The sequence below is a fragment of the Pygocentrus nattereri genome, chromosome 29, assembly GCF_015220715.1.
Source record: "Pygocentrus nattereri isolate fPygNat1 chromosome 29, fPygNat1.pri, whole genome shotgun sequence".
Taxonomy (NCBI): Eukaryota; Metazoa; Chordata; class Actinopteri; order Characiformes; family Serrasalmidae; genus Pygocentrus; species Pygocentrus nattereri.
In genome coordinates, this window is record NC_051239.1 from 11484628 (window position 1) to 11502738 (window position 18111).

The following is an 18111-nucleotide window of genomic DNA, read 5'->3' on the forward strand; positions in this document are numbered from 1 at the left end:
GTGCGTGTGGCTGTGATGCTACTGTTCTGTGGTACAGAGAGGAGAAAATGAAGGAGAACACATTCCAACTACCAGAAGTCCAGCTTTTTTTTTATTAGGAATAATGAATAAAATCAATGTAAGTAAGCTCTAATTGACTTGCTTGTGTGTTTTCTAAGATTGTTTGACATACTGTTATCTATAAAAATGACAATGTCGTCCTTTGTCCCACATGGAGCCCTAATGCCTGGCGAGGTCGGCAACCCAAATGTTAAGAACAGTCATTTTGTCCTTTCAACGCAAATCAAACCACCTTGGGAGCCACAATGTTTTATGAACATTTTACCATCTTGGCTATAAATATGTCTCAGTATGTGCTAATGTGTTAGTATAGGTTAAAAATATAAATGAAAACTCAGACTTACTTCGCTCTTTAAGCTTTAGCTCACCTGTAGCTGCTTTTCTTGCATCTCCAGCAGGAAACTTTTCCTCAAAAGTGTCATAATTTCTTGTAAAATATCTCTTAACTTTCGATTTTTACGAAGCTGAAAGTCAGCTTCTCATTCAAATTTTCACGTTCCACCTTAAATGGTGCCTGAGGTGCTAAAATGTAACAGCTGCACCATTTAAGGTGGACCAGGACAATTTGAACAAGAAGCTGGTGAATGAGAAGCTGACCTCAGCTTCTTGACCTTTTAGTGTTTGACAGTTTCTCGTTGCAGAATGGCCAGTACCAGATACACCGTCATGCTGAATTTGATGCGCTCCACTCAAACCAGTTGGAGTGATCATAAATGCAAATAAGCCAATTTGTCTCCAAATTATCTATGTTCATTATAAATCTTTCTCTTTGCTGTTTTGTTAGCAACTAGCTAGGTGAGAGTTTTCTGCGTTGCTATGGCGGCCAGCAGTCTGCACGCCTACATTCAAGGTTAAAGGGTGAATTAGTAGCACAGAAGCATAGAAGGCATTTAATTAAATGACTCCACTAATTAGCCAAATTAGCAGCTCATACTTTTAAACACATTTCACTCTTACTATATAAAGTAATTTGCAATGAGTTATTAATATATCTATGGTTCTTAACTAATACTTGACTTTTAAATCTGCTGTGTAAATGTAAAGCATTTAAAATGAATGTTTAAGCTGCAATGATAATTGTACTTCATGCCTTGCTCGTCTTTTCCTAGGAGCGCCTAGGAAATTAAGGAGCACATCTCGGTCTCCTCCTCTGTAATAATTTTCAAAAATCTGTGTTCTGTGTAAAATTACACACACAGATCAAAACAGCAGCAGGCTAAAAAGAAGGAATAAATGCTGTCTAAACATCTGTTAGTGTTAGAAGTGTCAGGTTTGAGAAACTCATTTGTTTTGGCTCAGGCAACGGACAAAATACAAAGTGACCAACTTCGCATGTCAGTCAGGAGGATCCTCGCCGAAGGCTGCAACATGCACTGTGCACTGTGATGGTTTCTGAGTGAGCACATGTGCACACTCACAATGGAGTTCAGCTTCAGAGCGTTTAATGATTATTATTAATTTATTTCATCAGAGTAACAATAACAGGAGGCTGAAGTGTGAAGCAGATTCACATTCATAGGTGTTCTTGTTAAACATGTTGGTGAACAAGCTTCAGATAACATTCTTTACATTTAAATAATGTGAGAAATGACGTTTTTAATTGAGAAGAGCAGATTGAAAGCCAGAAACTGTCTCTTTCACATGCAGACATTAAGGGTTAAACATAAGACAGATGAGCAGGAAGGGTTAGTCTGAGGTAAAACAGCTCCAGCGCTGCTCGGCCGAGAAACACAGCAGCACATTTAGCCAATTCAGAAACATTCCACAATCAAGACGTAAAGTGACAACACGTCTCCGACTCTCATCACAGTTATAGAGAGAGAGAGAGAGAGAGAGAGAGAGAGAGAGAGAGAGACAAACAGAGATCATGAGAGTGAGAGAAAGAAAGAGAACAATAAGAAAGGAAGAAGAGAGATGGAGAAAATGAGGGAGAAAAGAGTGAAAGAGAGAGAGAGAAGAAAAAGAAAAGAGAGTGAGTAAGAAAAGAAAAAGAAATGAGGAAGGGAGAGAGAGAATAAGAGAGGAGAGACAGAAGAGAAAGGAGAAATAGATAGACAGAAAGAAAAGAGGGAGAGAGAGGGAGAGAGTGAGGAAGAGAGAAGATAAAGAAAGGAGAAATAGAGAGAAAAGAGATGGAGAGAGTGAGGAAGAACAAAGAGAAAGAAAGGAGAAATAGACAGACAGAGAACAAAGGGAGTGAGAAGAGAAGTAAAGAGAAGAGTAAGACACAGAAGAGAGGGAACAAGGGAGAGAGCAGAGAAAGAAAGGAAAGACAGACAGAGAAGAGAGACAGATATAGTGGGAGAGAGGGGAGTGAAAGAGACAGAAAGAGAGAAGAAAGAGAAGAAGAGAAAATAAAGCAAAGAAAAATAAAGAGAGGAGGAAATAGAAGGAAGAGGCAACGAAGAGAGAGAGACAAAGAGAGAGAGAGGGAGAGAGAGAGAGGGAGAGAGAGAGTGGGAGAAAGAGAGAGAGAGAGAGAGAGAGGGAGAGGGAGAGAGAGAGAGAGAGGGAGAGAGAGAGAGAGAGAGAGAGAGAGAGAGAGAGAGAAATCTGTTTGGAGTGTGTTTGGAGGCTTGAAGCTCAGCCAAAAGAGTTTGAGAGAGATTTCCATAATAGGATGCACAGAGGAGAACACATGGAGAGTGACGGATAGGGAGAGAGGGAGAGAGAGAGAGAGAGAGAGAGAGAGAGAGAGAGAGAGAGAGAGAGAGAGAGAGAGAGAGAGAGAGAGACTGAAGCAGACAAATACAGGCAGAGAGATCCAGAGAGAGTTTTTCTTTCATTCTTATCAGTAACATATGTGGTATGACCATCAATGCTTTGGCAGCATAATCAATGGAAGGATCCTGCCAATAACTCACTCTTTGAATTGAAGATGACTGAAGACAAAGATGAAGCAACAGCCGGGAAACAGAGGACGAGAGAGAGACAAAGAGAGAGAGAGACAGACGCAGAGAGAGGGTGGTGGTTTAGAGGGTTACACAGTAGTCACATAAGAAATAAACCATCTGTACACAGTACACATCATTAAGGCAGAGTCTGAACAACAGCAGAGCAGTGGATCATGCTCAGTCATACACCCCCCATACACACACACACAGGCTCCTGCAGAGGAGGCCAGGGGTGCCTCACAAAGCATGTTAAAAAGGGCCATACAGTGCATTAATATAAGTCTTGGGCAATGCCCGAGTGGGTATGCGGGTGATTTGGGAGAGTTCTAGTGAGGTACTGTGTATAAACTCACGCATGTGAATACAATTACCGCTCAAACTATAATTGTTAAATTTAAATGTATATCTGTAGCAATTTAGGGGTTCAACCAGCGACCCCCACTTCAAATGGTACAGCCCTGAATTGTTGATTGTGACAGTCTCGAACAGTGGACAGAGATTAGGTGAAGCTGAAGTGAGCTTCTTAGCCTTATGTTCTGTTTCCAGGCAGCACAGTGGCACAGTGGGTAGCGCTGTCGCCTCACAGCAAGAAGGGCCTGGGTTTGATTCCCTGGATAGTCAGCCAGGTTCCTTTCTGTATGTTTGAACATTCTCCCCGTGTCTATGTGGGTTTCTTCCAGGTACTCCAGTTACCTTCCACAGTCCAAAGATAGGCAGACTGGACATGCTAAATTGCCCCTTGGTGTTTTTATCAATGTATTTGTCTGCCCTGCAATGGACAGGTGACCAATCCAGGGTGTATCCTGCCTTTCACCCAGTGACTGCTGGGATAGGCTCCAGCTCCCCCTGTGATCTGGAAGGATAAGCAGCTTAGAAGGTGTGAGGGTGTTTTGTTTCCTACATGTTAAACTCAACAAATCCTGAAATCATGCACTAAAGCTTGCAAAACGTTCATGTTTAAGTGTGTTCTCTGTAGAGGAGGTGTTAACTTGTTTTCACTTCAAATCAATAAAACATGTCTTTTGACCAGGGGTGTTCAAACTTTTCCTTACACCTGTATAGTGTTATCTATAAAAATGGGCAAACAACTTTCTATGTGCTTGGAGAAAACTTTGAACACACCTAAAGTAAGGGGGCAATAGTGTAAATGTAATGTTTCTCTGAACTGTCTCTTTACCCAGTTCTTGCCTGGAAAAGTGCTTTGTGTGTGTGGTTAATTGATGTATTGGGGTGTGTATGTGTGTGGCGTGCATAGCTGCTGTCCCACTGACTTTTTAAAATGTTGTAAGTCTGCCTCCAACCCCGCCCTGGCTCTCCCCCTGCTGCTGCCTTAAAAACGCTGTCCCAGGTACCAGCTAGTGTTTGTGGCTTTGGCTCAGGTTTCTCCCCCTTCAACCTCTGCTGCTCCCCAGGGGTCCTTGTCTGCACTTACAAAAACAAGCACTATCAGCTCCGTTTTCCCCAAACAAACACCCACGCCCTGACGACTGGCCATGTCTTACACACACGCTGCTAATGATGGCGCACATGCACACTCGCTCTTGTATTACTATCTTTACGAGAGCTTTAGTACTGACTTGTGGAGTTAAGATAAAACAGGTATTTTGATTATAATTATATTGATTTGTTCAAGGTTGATGTAAATCCACTGTTCTAGTTAGAGTAGAGTCCACAGTGGTGGTGATCCAGGCATCTGAAGGATTAATTGCCTCTAACAGCTTCCTAACAGAATGTTAAAACATATAACAGTTAGCAATACTGTGACTTATGCCTGAGACAATGTTTTATGAGATGAGATTTGGACTAAAGCATGATTTTTCTAATTCATTCTTACATGCAAGGCAGAAAAGAGAACCTTTCAGATCTATCACTATTTTACCGTCACAAACATTACATACATTCTTTTTGGATAGTAAATAAAATGGTTATATTTCTGTTGTAGAAGTTGCAGAATAACCCCTGGTTCCTATTACCATGACTGTAAAGAAATCTGAGCAGATAAGTTTCTCTACAGTGAACCATTTCACATAAAAAACACTCTGAATGACTTTGTTTACATCTCAACAACTGAATTATGAAGAAAGCTTGGAAAAAAAGCTGGGCATGTGGTGTTTATTTCCTGCTGTTAAAGCCTAAAAAAATAATTTAAAAGCCAGAGGCCTCAGGTCATAATTTGTGGGAGTTTTTTGGACCATATCGTACATCTTTACCTATTCTTGTTGGGTGCACAGGCTCAAAAAGAAGGTCTGGCTCAAAGTTTAGTTCTCAAATGCAAAATCAACATTACACTGATGAAGACATGAAGACAACAGTAGATCATTGACATCCTCGGAAGACTTGACCAAGTTTTGACTCAGTTCTCTTTGAACGTTCAATGCACTTGCAATCATGTTCCATCGGCGAGGTCTCCAAATCCCCAAAACTCATAATCATAATTTGAGCAAAGTTTGTGATGATTGGCAGTATATGCTTCCATTACTTGGTAGCTGTGTTAGTTAGCATTGTAGTTCCAGTGCAAAACTGAAGAAGCAAACGTAAGACACTAAACAAGTTTTAATTGACTGACTATTTTTAGGGTAAGCTGAACACTGTGTGCAAACTACTGCTTTACTCAAAGCAACTTCAATATTCTCATAGGGAGCTGAGCAGAATCCCCCCATCTTGTGTCTAGCGGGATATCTGGCCCCCACTAAGCGACGAAAACAAAGCATACAAACACACACGCCATTATAAAGGCAATAAATAAGGTGGTCTGGGCGGAGGAGGTGACTGTGAGGTTGTGGCTCGACTTTTACTCTCTTTCTCTCTCTCTTGTTGTCATTACTGAGAGAGCCGCACTTAATTAAAATCTGCTTCTCATTCCGAGTGGCTGCTACTGACCCTGCCCAGGCCATTAAGACAGCTTTTTTATGACTGCTTTCCTCTCTTGCCGTTCTGGCTGCATTCCGAGAGCTAAATACTGCACCTATGGACTGTGATCTGAGCAGTGATTCAGGGCAGTAAAGACTGTATGCATGCATTATTAAAGCGACTCACACTCTTGTGATGTACTTCTACCTATTGGCCACTTAATGAGGTTCACCTGCCTTACAGATCCACAAATTGCGTTAGCCACCCTCACTTTTCAGCTTCTGGCCATTCTTGGTTAGATATTTTTTTGGTGGTGGACCACTCTGAACCTAGAAGTGACATGAAAATCCCCAGAAATACCTCTTATACTAGCACTGGTGTAATTATAATTAATAGTGAGCTACAACATAGTCGTTTCTGATAAACTGGCCACAAGTATGCATTTCTGAACAATGATCTATAGTGAGGTGAGATAAGAAACTTTAAACCAGACCAAGACTATAAAGAAAGATCAATCTAACATCAATTGCTGCTTTTACATCTTACTCAGTAGAGATGGGCAATATGGAAAAAATGCAATGCATCATGAAACATGCAGCTGGTCAGTGTTTTTTTGTACTGACATTGTTCACAATAAGCTGAGAAAGGCAGGTTGTCACATAATAGGAGGCTATTTATCACTATAACAATAAATACTTTCAAACTTTCCACCCCTTACACTTATTCTGATATTGAAAAAATGATTAAAGATTCAATTGTAATGTAAAGACTACATTAACATTACAAGCTTTATTGCCCACTGCTTTTCTCAGCTCCACCCTTTTGTGTTGATGTTTCAATGTATCCAGAGGTGGAAAGTAATGAAATACATTTTCTCTCATTACAGTACTTGTGTACATTCATACCTCTGACAATACTGGTTGAGTAGAACTACATCATGACACTTTTACATTAATTTCTAATAGAAAACATTATAAATTGAAAACAACTGTGTGTTTCAGCTTGTTAACCATTTAGAAATTAGAAAGTCTGGTTGAAGCTGGAGCAGGAGATTTTTCAGAAGCCAGGAAGTGTTAAAAACATTTTTTAAAAAATCAAACCCACTCCCTACTTTCGACCTTTCTTCCAAAGCCACTTCCACAAAACTCATGAACATGCACAGCCTTGAACATTTACACATACAGATTACATAAAATATAGACATAGCTAGCTACCTACACCTACAGCTTATTTAACATTAGCGTCACACTAATATATAAAGCTACATAAGTAGCTGACTATGTTGGCTACGTAATTCAGGAAAAAAACAACTTCCCCCCAAAACAAAACAAACCAGATAATAAAACCTGTCGACAGAGAAATAGTAACCTTGGTGTTACTTTCCAGGCTTTCAACTCCCTCAGGTTTTGCCACCGTTGGAAAGCCACAGTGCTGTTCACTCTCTTGCTTAATCCAACCTCTTTTTGTTCGAAGCCTTTCCTACTAATGTCTTTCTTCTCTGTCTTTCTTTAGCAAGCTGTTGTAGGTACCTGTGCAACTTAGAATGTAGCTCACTACCTCTCAGCTGTGTGTGTGTGTGTGTGTGTGTGTGTGTGTGTGTGTGTGTGTGTGTGTGTGTGTGTGTGTGTGTGTGTGTGTGTGTGTGTGTAAAGCTGCATGATTCTTCATTCTGTGGCCTCCACAAACAGTGATTTGTTTTGATTTTTATTGTCAGAGCATTTGATTTATGGATTGCTATCATGATCTAAAGAGTATTTACAGAAATAAATCACCTGCTCCACCTTTAAACTGAAAAGATTCAGTTCAGAAAGTTTTCATTGCCTAGCAATGCCCAGCTCCAAAAATGCTACAGGACGTGCTCAGACACATCAAGTTTAGAGAAGACAGAGAGAGGCTAATGTTACCAGCATGTATGATGAACACACTTCATCTTCGTGCATTTTCAAAAGCACTACAGGACACAGCATTATTCTCTTCTGTCTCCTGTTGAAATTGTTCTGCTTCACAACTCAGCTTCCAAGCTGAGGGGAAATGCAAGCAGATAGCCGACTGGCTAATGCTAGCTAAACAAATACAGTGTCCTTTTACTATTTTCTCACTTGAAGAATAACCGATAGCTATTTATTATTAATATTGCTCAGTGCTCAATTCCTATTGGTAACCGCCACATCACTTCGCTCCTTTTTTGTATGAAGTTCAACTCTGGTCAACTTTGTCATACTGTCACCATCCACTTCACAATGCGAACATTCACGCTGCCTCTAATCGCAGGAAATCGACAGCTCTCATTGAAAATAAATACCCTGACATACCCTGATCAGTCTCAGGACTCAAAATTTGCCATTTTTGTAATACAGGGCACCCCTGGTAAAGTGAAGTATTTTGCTGGTTTTCTAAGTAAACATAAGTAAACATCACATCCTCTACAGAGAACACACACTCACACACACACACACATTTCATTTTCTAAGCCGCTTCTCCCTCAGGGTCACGCAGGGGTGCCGCCAGTCCATCGCAGTACAGAGAACACACTTTTGCTAAACAATTATTGTTTATTTGCTGAATTTCACATACTTAAAAAAACTTGAAATGTGGCTGGTGCAAACATTATATTTTAATTTTTCCAAAATGTTAAACTCAGCAAAAAAAAGAAAAGAAAAGAAACTGTGCATTAAAATGTGCAGACCAGCTTTGCACACAACTGTACTGGGTTTTGCTGTAGTTTTGTTTGTACAGGTTTTTCCAATAACATCGCCAAATCAACTGAGAAAGATTTTCAGACTGTGATTGTAGATATGCAACAAAGTAACTGCTTCAGTTGTTTTTCCTCATTTGAATAATATCCGTCATTAATAATTTTACTTCTGCTCTCGCAAATGAGATAGTATATAGATAGCTATAGTAACGGTCCTCATACTTGAGTAAGAATTTTCAGTACTCTTTCCACCACTGCATGCTTCACATGATTGTATGTTAGTACGTGAATGCAGGTTGACCTTATTTAATCAAGTTAAGCACTGCTGACACGCTGACCAGAGAAAACCAATCCATGTTTCATTGCAGTTGCACTTCTGAACGTTGCCTGTATTTAATTGGGGAAGATCATATGTTTATATATGATCACCTCACATTAAGTCAAACAATTGTTTTGATGCTTCAACACTGTAAAGTGAAAGTAATTAACTTGGCTTGGCATTAAGACGTATAAATTTAAGGTATGAGGAAAGAGAGGAAAAGCAAAGCACTGACCCTGAGACAATCTGCCCTCACTCTCCAATGAAGTCTGCTAATAAGAAGATACCCACTATCTATTCTCATGCCACCAGGCTTTCGTCAACTTACAACAAAATCCTGCTTCTCCCCTGCCTGCCTCCCTAGCAGTCTCGCCTCTCCTCCCTCCCTCCTTATCTCTATGGGCGGAGAAGCTTTTTCAGATTGTGATAGATGAAGGGGTAATTAAGGATCTCTTTGCTAGAACTCAGCGATAGCCACACGTACTGTCTCATCCTCCCTGCTGGAACGTGGCCTGAGAGAGACAGAAGAACAGTCTGGCCAGAAAGATTCTCTACACAAATGGGGCAAAAGGAGGAAGAGAGAATGTGACTGGCTGGTGTGATTGTTACTCATGTAATCCTTTTTTATAGTAGACATGAAATGTCCACCTGTTTTTGGGGTCCCTCACCTGAACTACGTATTTTCTTTAACAACGTTTTGATAAATATTCACAAACCTGGAAGAGAACTGCGTTCATGCATTTTACTGTGACGGTTGTTCAGGACTGTTTGATATCAAGACGGCTGCAGTTATTATCCATAGGGTCTTACAACTGTGCTGTCTTTCGTGGTGCATTGTTGGACTGTAAGAGTTTTCTGGATATTGTACTGTTTTCAGAAAACAATACAAAAGTGCAGACACAACAGTGAACAGGGTTTCAGAAATACACTGAATATCCAATATTACCCACACGCCCTTTCTAATTAGTGGATTTAGCTAGTCACTGCTGACACGGGTTCAATTGTTCAATTGTGCACAGCTTGATTTGAGAAGCTTTCATATGTGTTACTGAAATCCAATCTGCCGCAATGTGACTCCAGATTGGAGTTCATGCGACTTTTACGGTAATCCAACTCGACATTCATCATAATTTCATGTTGCTGGGACCAAGTAAAACTTTTAGGCTGATGTTTCTGCACAAAAAAATTAGAAGAATTCTGTTTCGATTGCAACCGATTCGTGTTCAAAGAGATTTCAAAAGAAATGTCCGAACACGGTTGTAAGAGAACGAACAGTCAAAAGTCTGAAAGCAAAGTTAAAGAATTTGTGGACACGAACCGAAGAAGTGTCCAAGCCTTTTTTTACGGCGAGCTCAAACACATTCTGGGTGATGAGTCCAGCTGTCAGTCAGTGAAGCTTCATGGTGGCTCCTGTGATGCTGGTGAAGATGAAACTGACTGGCGTTCATTGGCATTTATGATTGTTTACCTCTGGATGAGCCACGTGAAACGTGACGTGTTGTTTTTTTTGTGCATGCAAAAGAGCCTTTTAGGAGCGTGTGCTGTTCGGACTGATGTCACATACAGGTCACATTTAAAAGATTTTGTGAACAGCCAAACAAAATAATCGAATTTAGTGAGGAAATTGGATTTGGGCCAAATGTCAAGCATTGGCTCGAGAGGTACAGATCTCCCCAGCACTGGGCTGTGAAGCAGTGGAGCTGTGTTCTCGAGAATACAGATCTGTTTAATACAAATTTAAATAAACCTTTTAACCATTGAACAAACATTACCAACTGTGGTAGATTTCGCTGCTCCCAAATGCATTATTTTTATTTTTTAAATGTAATGAAGCAGAAGTAAAAGGCTGGTTAGTGTAGTGGTTAACACCTTTGCTATAGACTGGGATTCAATCCCCCACCAGGGCAAGCACCCTACACTATACCAATAAGGGTCCTCGGGCAAGACTCCTAACACCACCTTAGCCTCCCTATGTATAATGATCAAATTGTAAGTCGCTCTGGATAAGAGCATCAGCCAAATGCCATAAAATGTAAAAATGTAAAATGCTACAGGAATTGGCTGCATCACATGTTGAAAATAGTTTATGGCTAGGCAAAATCTGCAAATTGTAGTTTATGGTAAATGACAAAAAATAGTGCTCCAATTTAGTTATCAGCATCCATTTTATACATTCGTTTACATGGTTAAGTGATACACTTTTTTTATGTTCTTGTCCGTTTTAAGAGTTTCTGGAGTATAGACACATTATACTTAATACAATATTGCATTATATTTTAGAGGATGTGGGACTGGGATGGCAGCTGAAACCTCTTGCCACCCCATAGATCCACCCCTGTTTATACAAATAGCCTAGAGATATGATGCAGCCGGTTTTAGTCTGTAAGATCACTACCTCAAAAAAAAAAAAAAGTTTATAAAACTAATAAAAATGGAAACTAATACAAGTTGGAAAGAATCTGCTGTACACCCAACAAATTACTCTTGGCTTTGTTTCAAATATCCAAAGCCTAAACCTAGCTGTGGGCCTGGATCAATGGCTTTGGCGGTCAGTAAACTTCTGGCGCTACATTCTCATCTAAACATTTTGTTCCTAATGAACTCCTAATTAGAGGGTAGCTGCTGATTATACAGATGTCACAGTGTTCCCCTTGAGAACAAGTGACCTTCTTGAGGGAAGATACATCTCGTGATAGAAGACATCATGTATAGTTCAGCGATAGGTCCTAATGCTTTTTTCCCAGCATCATGTGAAACAGTCCTGGCTATTTGTCCATCCCAAGGCCAGCCTGTGCGTGTTACGAGCTTTAGCTCATGGCTAAGATCCATGGGAAAGTAAGGACAGATCAAACGACTGTCATTGAAACGTTGGGTAAAGCTCTCTGATGGTCATGAGGATGAGGATGGCGATGAAGATGAAAATGACCATAATTACTTACAGTTTATCCAGGGAGTACAAGCCGGCAAAGGAGCCATTTTTCAGAATACGGATTCGGTTGTTGCTGAGGTTCCTGCAAGAGATAAAAAAAAGGCTTTAGAATGAAAAATGTTGAGTTATTTCTATGTTCACAAGTCAAATGTAAAATAGGACGTCCAAATTCAACACAAATATGCTTGTGAAGCAAGATTACTCAAACAGACATTCTTCAACACACCCCTACATAAAACTGAACACACACACGCAGAACCAAGACACACACGCATGCATCCAATAAAAACATAACTGTACAGTAAACACCCTCGCACACTCATACATACAAATTAGTCCACACCAGCACAAAGGTTCCCTCACATACACTCCTAATATGCTCACTATAACCCTCCGGCATTGCGTGCACAGAGTGAGCTCTGCTCAGTATCTTAGAAACGCCAGGAAAGAAAAAGAAAGAAAAAACCCCCAAAAACTACAAACTAAAGCAGACGGAGGACCACCAGCTCTGTTACACGCAACTCATCAGTTTCCACCAGCATATAAACCATTTAAAAGTAAGTGGAACGGCTTTAAAGAACAGGGATATTTAAGTGCTGCAAGAGTCTCATGAGCCATTTAGAAGATACATGGTACATTATACTCTTTAACATTACCAACACTGACTGTCCATAAACATCCATTATATTCCAGCTGAGGAGCAAATCTCACATTAACTAAATATTTAAACACAGAGAGACAAAAACACGAGACAGAGAGAGAGAGAGAGAGAGAGAGAGAGAGAGAGAGAGAGAGAGAGAGAGAGAGAGAGAGAGAGAGAGAGAAAAAAAATAGAGAGGCAGAGACACAATGAGAGCACAAGAGAATAAGGAGAGAAAAAAAGAGAAGAGTGATACAAAGTGATACAAAGAGTGATACAGAAAAAGGGTGATAGAGATACAGAGAGAGTGATTCAGAGAGAGTGATCCAGAGAGTGACCAGAGAATGAGACTGATACAGATTGAGATACAAGAGAGTGATACAAAAGAGAGAGATCAGAGAGAGAGTAAGTGACCAGAGAAAGAGAGCGATACAGACAGATACAAAGACAGAGTGATCCAGAGAGTGATCCAGAGAGAGAGAGAGTGACCAGAGAAATGGAGTGATACAGATAGAGATACAAAGAGAGAGTGAGAGTGTGTTATTGCGAGAGAGTGGTACAAAATGAGAGGTACAGGAAGAGAGCGATGCAAATAGAGGTACAGAGTGAGGGTGATGCAGAAAGAGAGTGAAAGATATACAAACAGAGTGATGCAGAGAGTGACACAGAGTTGCAGAGAGAGTGATACAAAGAAAGATATAAAAAGAGAGTTATATAGATGGAGTAGGACAGATAGAGAGTGACACACAGAGATGCAGAGAGAGTGATACAGAGAGATATACATTGATAGAGTGTGATATAGAGAGTGAGAGATAGAATGAGTTGAAATGTGTTAGAGAGAGTGATATAAAGTAGGACACAGAACGAGTGAAAGTGTGATAGAGAGAGTGATATAGTGTAGGAGACAGAGCAAGTGAAAAAGTGTGATAGAGAGAGTGATACAGAGTAAGAGACAGAATGAGTGAAAGAGTGTGATAAAGGGAGTGATACAGAGTAAAAGACAGAATGAGCAAAAGAGTGTTATAAAGAGTGATACAGAATAATGGACAGGATGAGTGAAAGAGTGTGATAGAGAGAGTGATACAGAGTAAAAGACAGAATGAATGAAAGAGTGTGATAGAGAGTGATACAGAATAAAAGACAGAATGAGTGAAAGTGTGTGATAGACTGATACAGGGTAAAAGACAGAATGAGTGAAAGAGTGTAATAAAGAGTGATAGAGTAAAGGACAGAATGAGTGAAAGGGTGTGATAGAGAGAGTGATAAAGAGTAAAGGACAGAATGAGTGAAAGGGTGTGATAGAGAGAGTGATAGAGTAAAGGACAGAATGAGTGAAAGAGTGTGATAGAGAGAGTGATAAAGAGGAAAGGACAGAATGAGTGAGAGTGTGTGATAGAGAGAGTGATACAGAGCAAAAGACAGAATGAGTGAAAGAGTGTGATAGAGAGTGAGACACAGTAAAGGACAGAATGAGTGAAAGACTGTGACAGAGAGAGTGATAGAGTAAAGGACACAATGAGTGAAAGAGTGTGATAGAGAGTGATAAAGAGGAAAGGACAGAATGAGTGAAAGAGTGTGATAGGGAGTGAGACAGAGTAAAGGACAGAATGAGTGAAAGAGTGTGATAGGTACAGTGATACAGAGTAAAGGACAGAATGAGTGAAAGAGTGTGATAGAGAGAGTGATACAGAGTAAAGGACAGAATGAGTGAAAGAGTGTGATAGAGAGAGTGATACAGAGTAAAGGACAGAATGAGTGAGAGTATGTGATAGAGAGAGTGATACAGAGTAAAGGACAGAATGAGTGAAAGAGTGTGATAGAGAGAGTGATACAGAGTAAAGGACAGAATGAGTGAAAGAGTGTGATAGAGAGAGTGATACAGAGTAAAGGACAGAATGAGTGAGAGTGTGTGATAGAGAGAGTGATACAGAGTAAAGGACAGAATGAGTGAGAGTGTGTGATAGAGAGAGTGATACAGAGTAAAGGACAGAATGAGTGAAAGAGTGTGATAGAGAGAGTGATACAGAGTAAAGGACAGAATGAGTGAAAGAGTGTGATAGAGAGAGTGATACAGAGTAAAGGACAGAATGAGTGAGAGTGTGTGATAGAGAGAGTGATACAGAGTAAAGGACAGAATGAGTGAGAGTGTGTGATAGAGAGAGTGATACAGAGTAAAGGACAGAATGAGTGAAAGAGTGTGATAGAGAGAGTGATACAGAGTAAAGGACAGAATGAGTGAAAGAGTGTGATAGAGAGTGTGATACAGAGTAAAGGACAGAATGAGTGAGAGTGTGTGATAGAGAGAGTGATACAGGGTAAAGGACAGAATGAGTGAGAGTGTGTGATAGAGAGAGTGATACAGAGTAAAGGACAGAATGAGTGAGAGTGTGTGATAGAGAGAGTGATACAGAGTAAAGGACAGAATGAGTGAGAGTGTGTGATAGAGATAGTGATACAGAGTAAAGGACAGAATGAGTGAGAGTGTGTGATAGAGAGAGTGATACAGAGTAAAGGACAGAATGAGTGAGAGTGTGTGATAGAGAGAGTGATACAGAGTAAAGGACAGAATGAGTGAGAGTGTGTGATAGAGAGAGTGATACAGAGTAAAGGACAGAATGAGTGAGAGTGTGTGATAGAGAGAGTGATACAGAGTAAAGGACAGAATGAGTGAAAGAGTGTGATAGAGAGAGTGATACAGAGTAAAGGACAGAATGAGTGAGAGTGTGTGATAGAGAGAGTGATACAGAGTAAAGGACAGAATGAGTGAGAGTGTGTGATAGAGAGAGGGGGGCACATTAGATATATGTGAGCTGAGCTCAGTTTCGGTGGCGGCGACAGCCACATCAACTTCAGCCGTCAGAGCAAAGCTGCATCCAATTAATCTCCCAGCTAAATGAGCGGGATAGAAAAAGGGGTGAAGGAAGGGGAAGGGGGGAAGAGGGGGGGCATAATCTTGATAATCGCAGTGGATACATTTTTACATCAAAAGGAAGTCGAGTCCACATCAAAAGCTCAGCAGCTCTCTGCCACAATTATCCCTGACCAGTGGCTAATGGCCCTGAGACCAGGACGAGAGTCTTATCACACACAGACAGAGAGAGAGAGAGAGAGAGAGAGAGAGAGAGAGAGAGAGAGAGAATGTGTGCATTTCAATAGATCTGATTCAGTTCTGTTTCGATTAGATTCTGATTCTTGTGTAAATTTTTTTATTTGGGCCAAAAATTTTTATAATACACTGATTGTTATTAGAACTGCTTTAAAGCAACTGAACAAAATCAATGCAGTCGAATCATCACCATCAGATCACTGCATTTTACACTCGTACCAGACAGTGTATATAAGCTGGGGCTTCGGGCATCACAGTTAGTACCACAAAAGCACTTGTGAGTTCACAGTTTACAGGTTTTTTACATTTACATTTAGTAAATGTGGGAACTTGCACTAGTTGTGTGTGTATGAGTTTGTGTCTCAGGTGACAGTGTTTAATAGCTGTTGCTGGTCCTCTCCCCTCTGCTGTGCCCCTCTACCCCATGGGGCTTAATTGGCTTTAAATTCTGTTTGTGAGAGGAAGTGTGTTTCTAATCGACATGGTGGAATGCAGTGGAAAAGCACAGGAGAGTGTGTGTGTGTGTGTGTGTGTGTGCGCGTGGGTGTGTGTCTCGGGTTTGTATATCGCTGCTGTTGGATCAAAACCTCATCTCCAAAACAGGAATTTTACAGGAGAAGGAAAAAACCTACTTTACTTTTAACGTAAGTCAATGGAACCAGACTTTTTTCATAGTAACGTTGGGCTGTTTCTTTTGGTCTACTCATCATGAAATTTACACACAATGTAAAGGACAACAGGCATTTTCAAACTATGTCAAAAACTGAAAAATGACAAAAATGGAGATACGAGGTTTTGTTGTGACAGCAGCGATATCCTTGTTTAAAGTTAAAAGAACGCTCCATTTTTGTCATTTAAAATTATGACATAATTTAAAAATCCATGAACAGAAACCAACAGAAATTGTCCAAAATGACTCAATATAAAATCTTGTTGCATTAACTTACACTGAATGTGCCCTCTTTGTTGGTGTCTTTAGTAACTGTATATTATACACCACCTCAGTTGTTTCAGAGAAATAAGCCTGGGCCTGGAACGGAGTTTGTGAACCTGCCTGGATTGCTCTTGGGCACCCCCTCTGGTGCAGTGCTGACCATGGTTTTCAAAACACTATGGCATGTTGCTGATAGGTAAAGGAAATAAGTTCTTATAAACTATTGTTAATGTGTAATAAACAATATATGTGAACGATACATCATGATACACTTTGCTAACATTCTGTAGACCTCTGTAAACCTTAAAGTAAAAATAAAAGGTCTAAGCTGGTCTAGGCCGGTTTAGGCTGGTCTGCTTCTGGTTTAACTGGTCACCCCAGTATGGTCATGCTGGTTGACCAGTATGCTGGCATCTAAAGCACAACAAATGCTGGTTCTGCTAGTGATCAGACATGATCTTTCTGTGGCATGGCCCCAAATAACCATTTTAGTACCAGTTGGCATGTTTATATTTAAGAGTGTGTAATCACTATAGATCTTTCTTTCGGTGTCTGTGTGTGTGAGTGACAGAATCAGTAAATTCCCATTACTTCCTGCCACATCACACCACACACTTCCTGCCAGAAGACCTGCTGCACAGATTTCAAGACCACTGCCCCCTCCCCCAACACACATAATTAACTAAACAGTTTAACTTATTGAACTTACTTACTAAACTGATTAACATCTATTGCTCTACAGCCCTCCGCCACCCACACAGGCTATGGTTTATGAGTCATCTCCTTCTTAACCAAAATTAAAATGGTTCTTTCTCAGCCAGTGCCACACATTCACTGTAATGAGGGGTGTCAAACTCAACCAGTAAAAGGGCCATATTGAAAACTCTCATCAAATCTGTGGGCCAGAGAAGTTTTCATCTCATCTTTAATTAACGTTGTGCTACAACCCGAACTGATCATTGTTTAACAGTAAAATACAGACACTTGTAGTAGACCTTGAAATATTATGTGGACACTTGAAATTTCTATTGAAAATCTAATTTTATACACCCCCAGTTGCTCAGTCTTCTAAACCTACCTATTTGCTTAAAGCAGACATCTGGCATCCTGCGCATCCGGGCTCATTTTCTGTGCCACTGAGCTAATGTTTAGTGTTTATAACCATTAAACTGCAGCTGAAATGCATTTTGGTGATATGGACCATATAGTGTGGAATTGTACAGAATTGAGGTGTAACCGCTGTCCCATAGACTGCTGTTGGGGTAGGAGAGTCAGAGCACATTACGTTGCAATGCATGCTGGGGACTGTAGTGCAGCACATCGTGAAATGTGCTAATATTAATAGGAAATTAAAATACTTTTGCGTGCCGGATAGGATTGTGTGACGTGTCATGGGCCCATGAAATGTGACCAAATAGGCCATGACCTATTTTTTTTTAACACTGTCCAACTTTCACAGGTCTAACACTGTGTAAAATTTATATATATGTCACAACTTTATTCTTGGTATTTAGCCATTCTGATGCATGAAAACAGAGACAAAGTAACTCACAGCGCTGCTGGGTCAATCTGTACCACAATTAGATTCTGTGCGCAGATGAAAGCGATACTTTTTTGAAATTATGTATGCATGTATGTGTGTTTTAATCTTTTTTAACAATCCCAATCTTGACTCACCACTTGG

At 40.3% G+C, this 18111-nt stretch overlaps 1 protein-coding gene across 1 annotated transcript in view; it reads right to left on the bottom strand.

Annotated features, from left to right (window-relative positions):
* Positions 1–18111, bottom strand: part of adgra2 (adhesion G protein-coupled receptor A2) — a 103192-nt gene that overhangs the window by 51684 nt on the left and 33397 nt on the right. The window contains exon 2 of the mRNA XM_017696398.2: positions 11758–11829. Coding sequence (XP_017551887.1) covers positions 11758–11829 — 72 coding nt within the window. The remainder of the gene's footprint in view (positions 1–11757; positions 11830–18111) is intronic.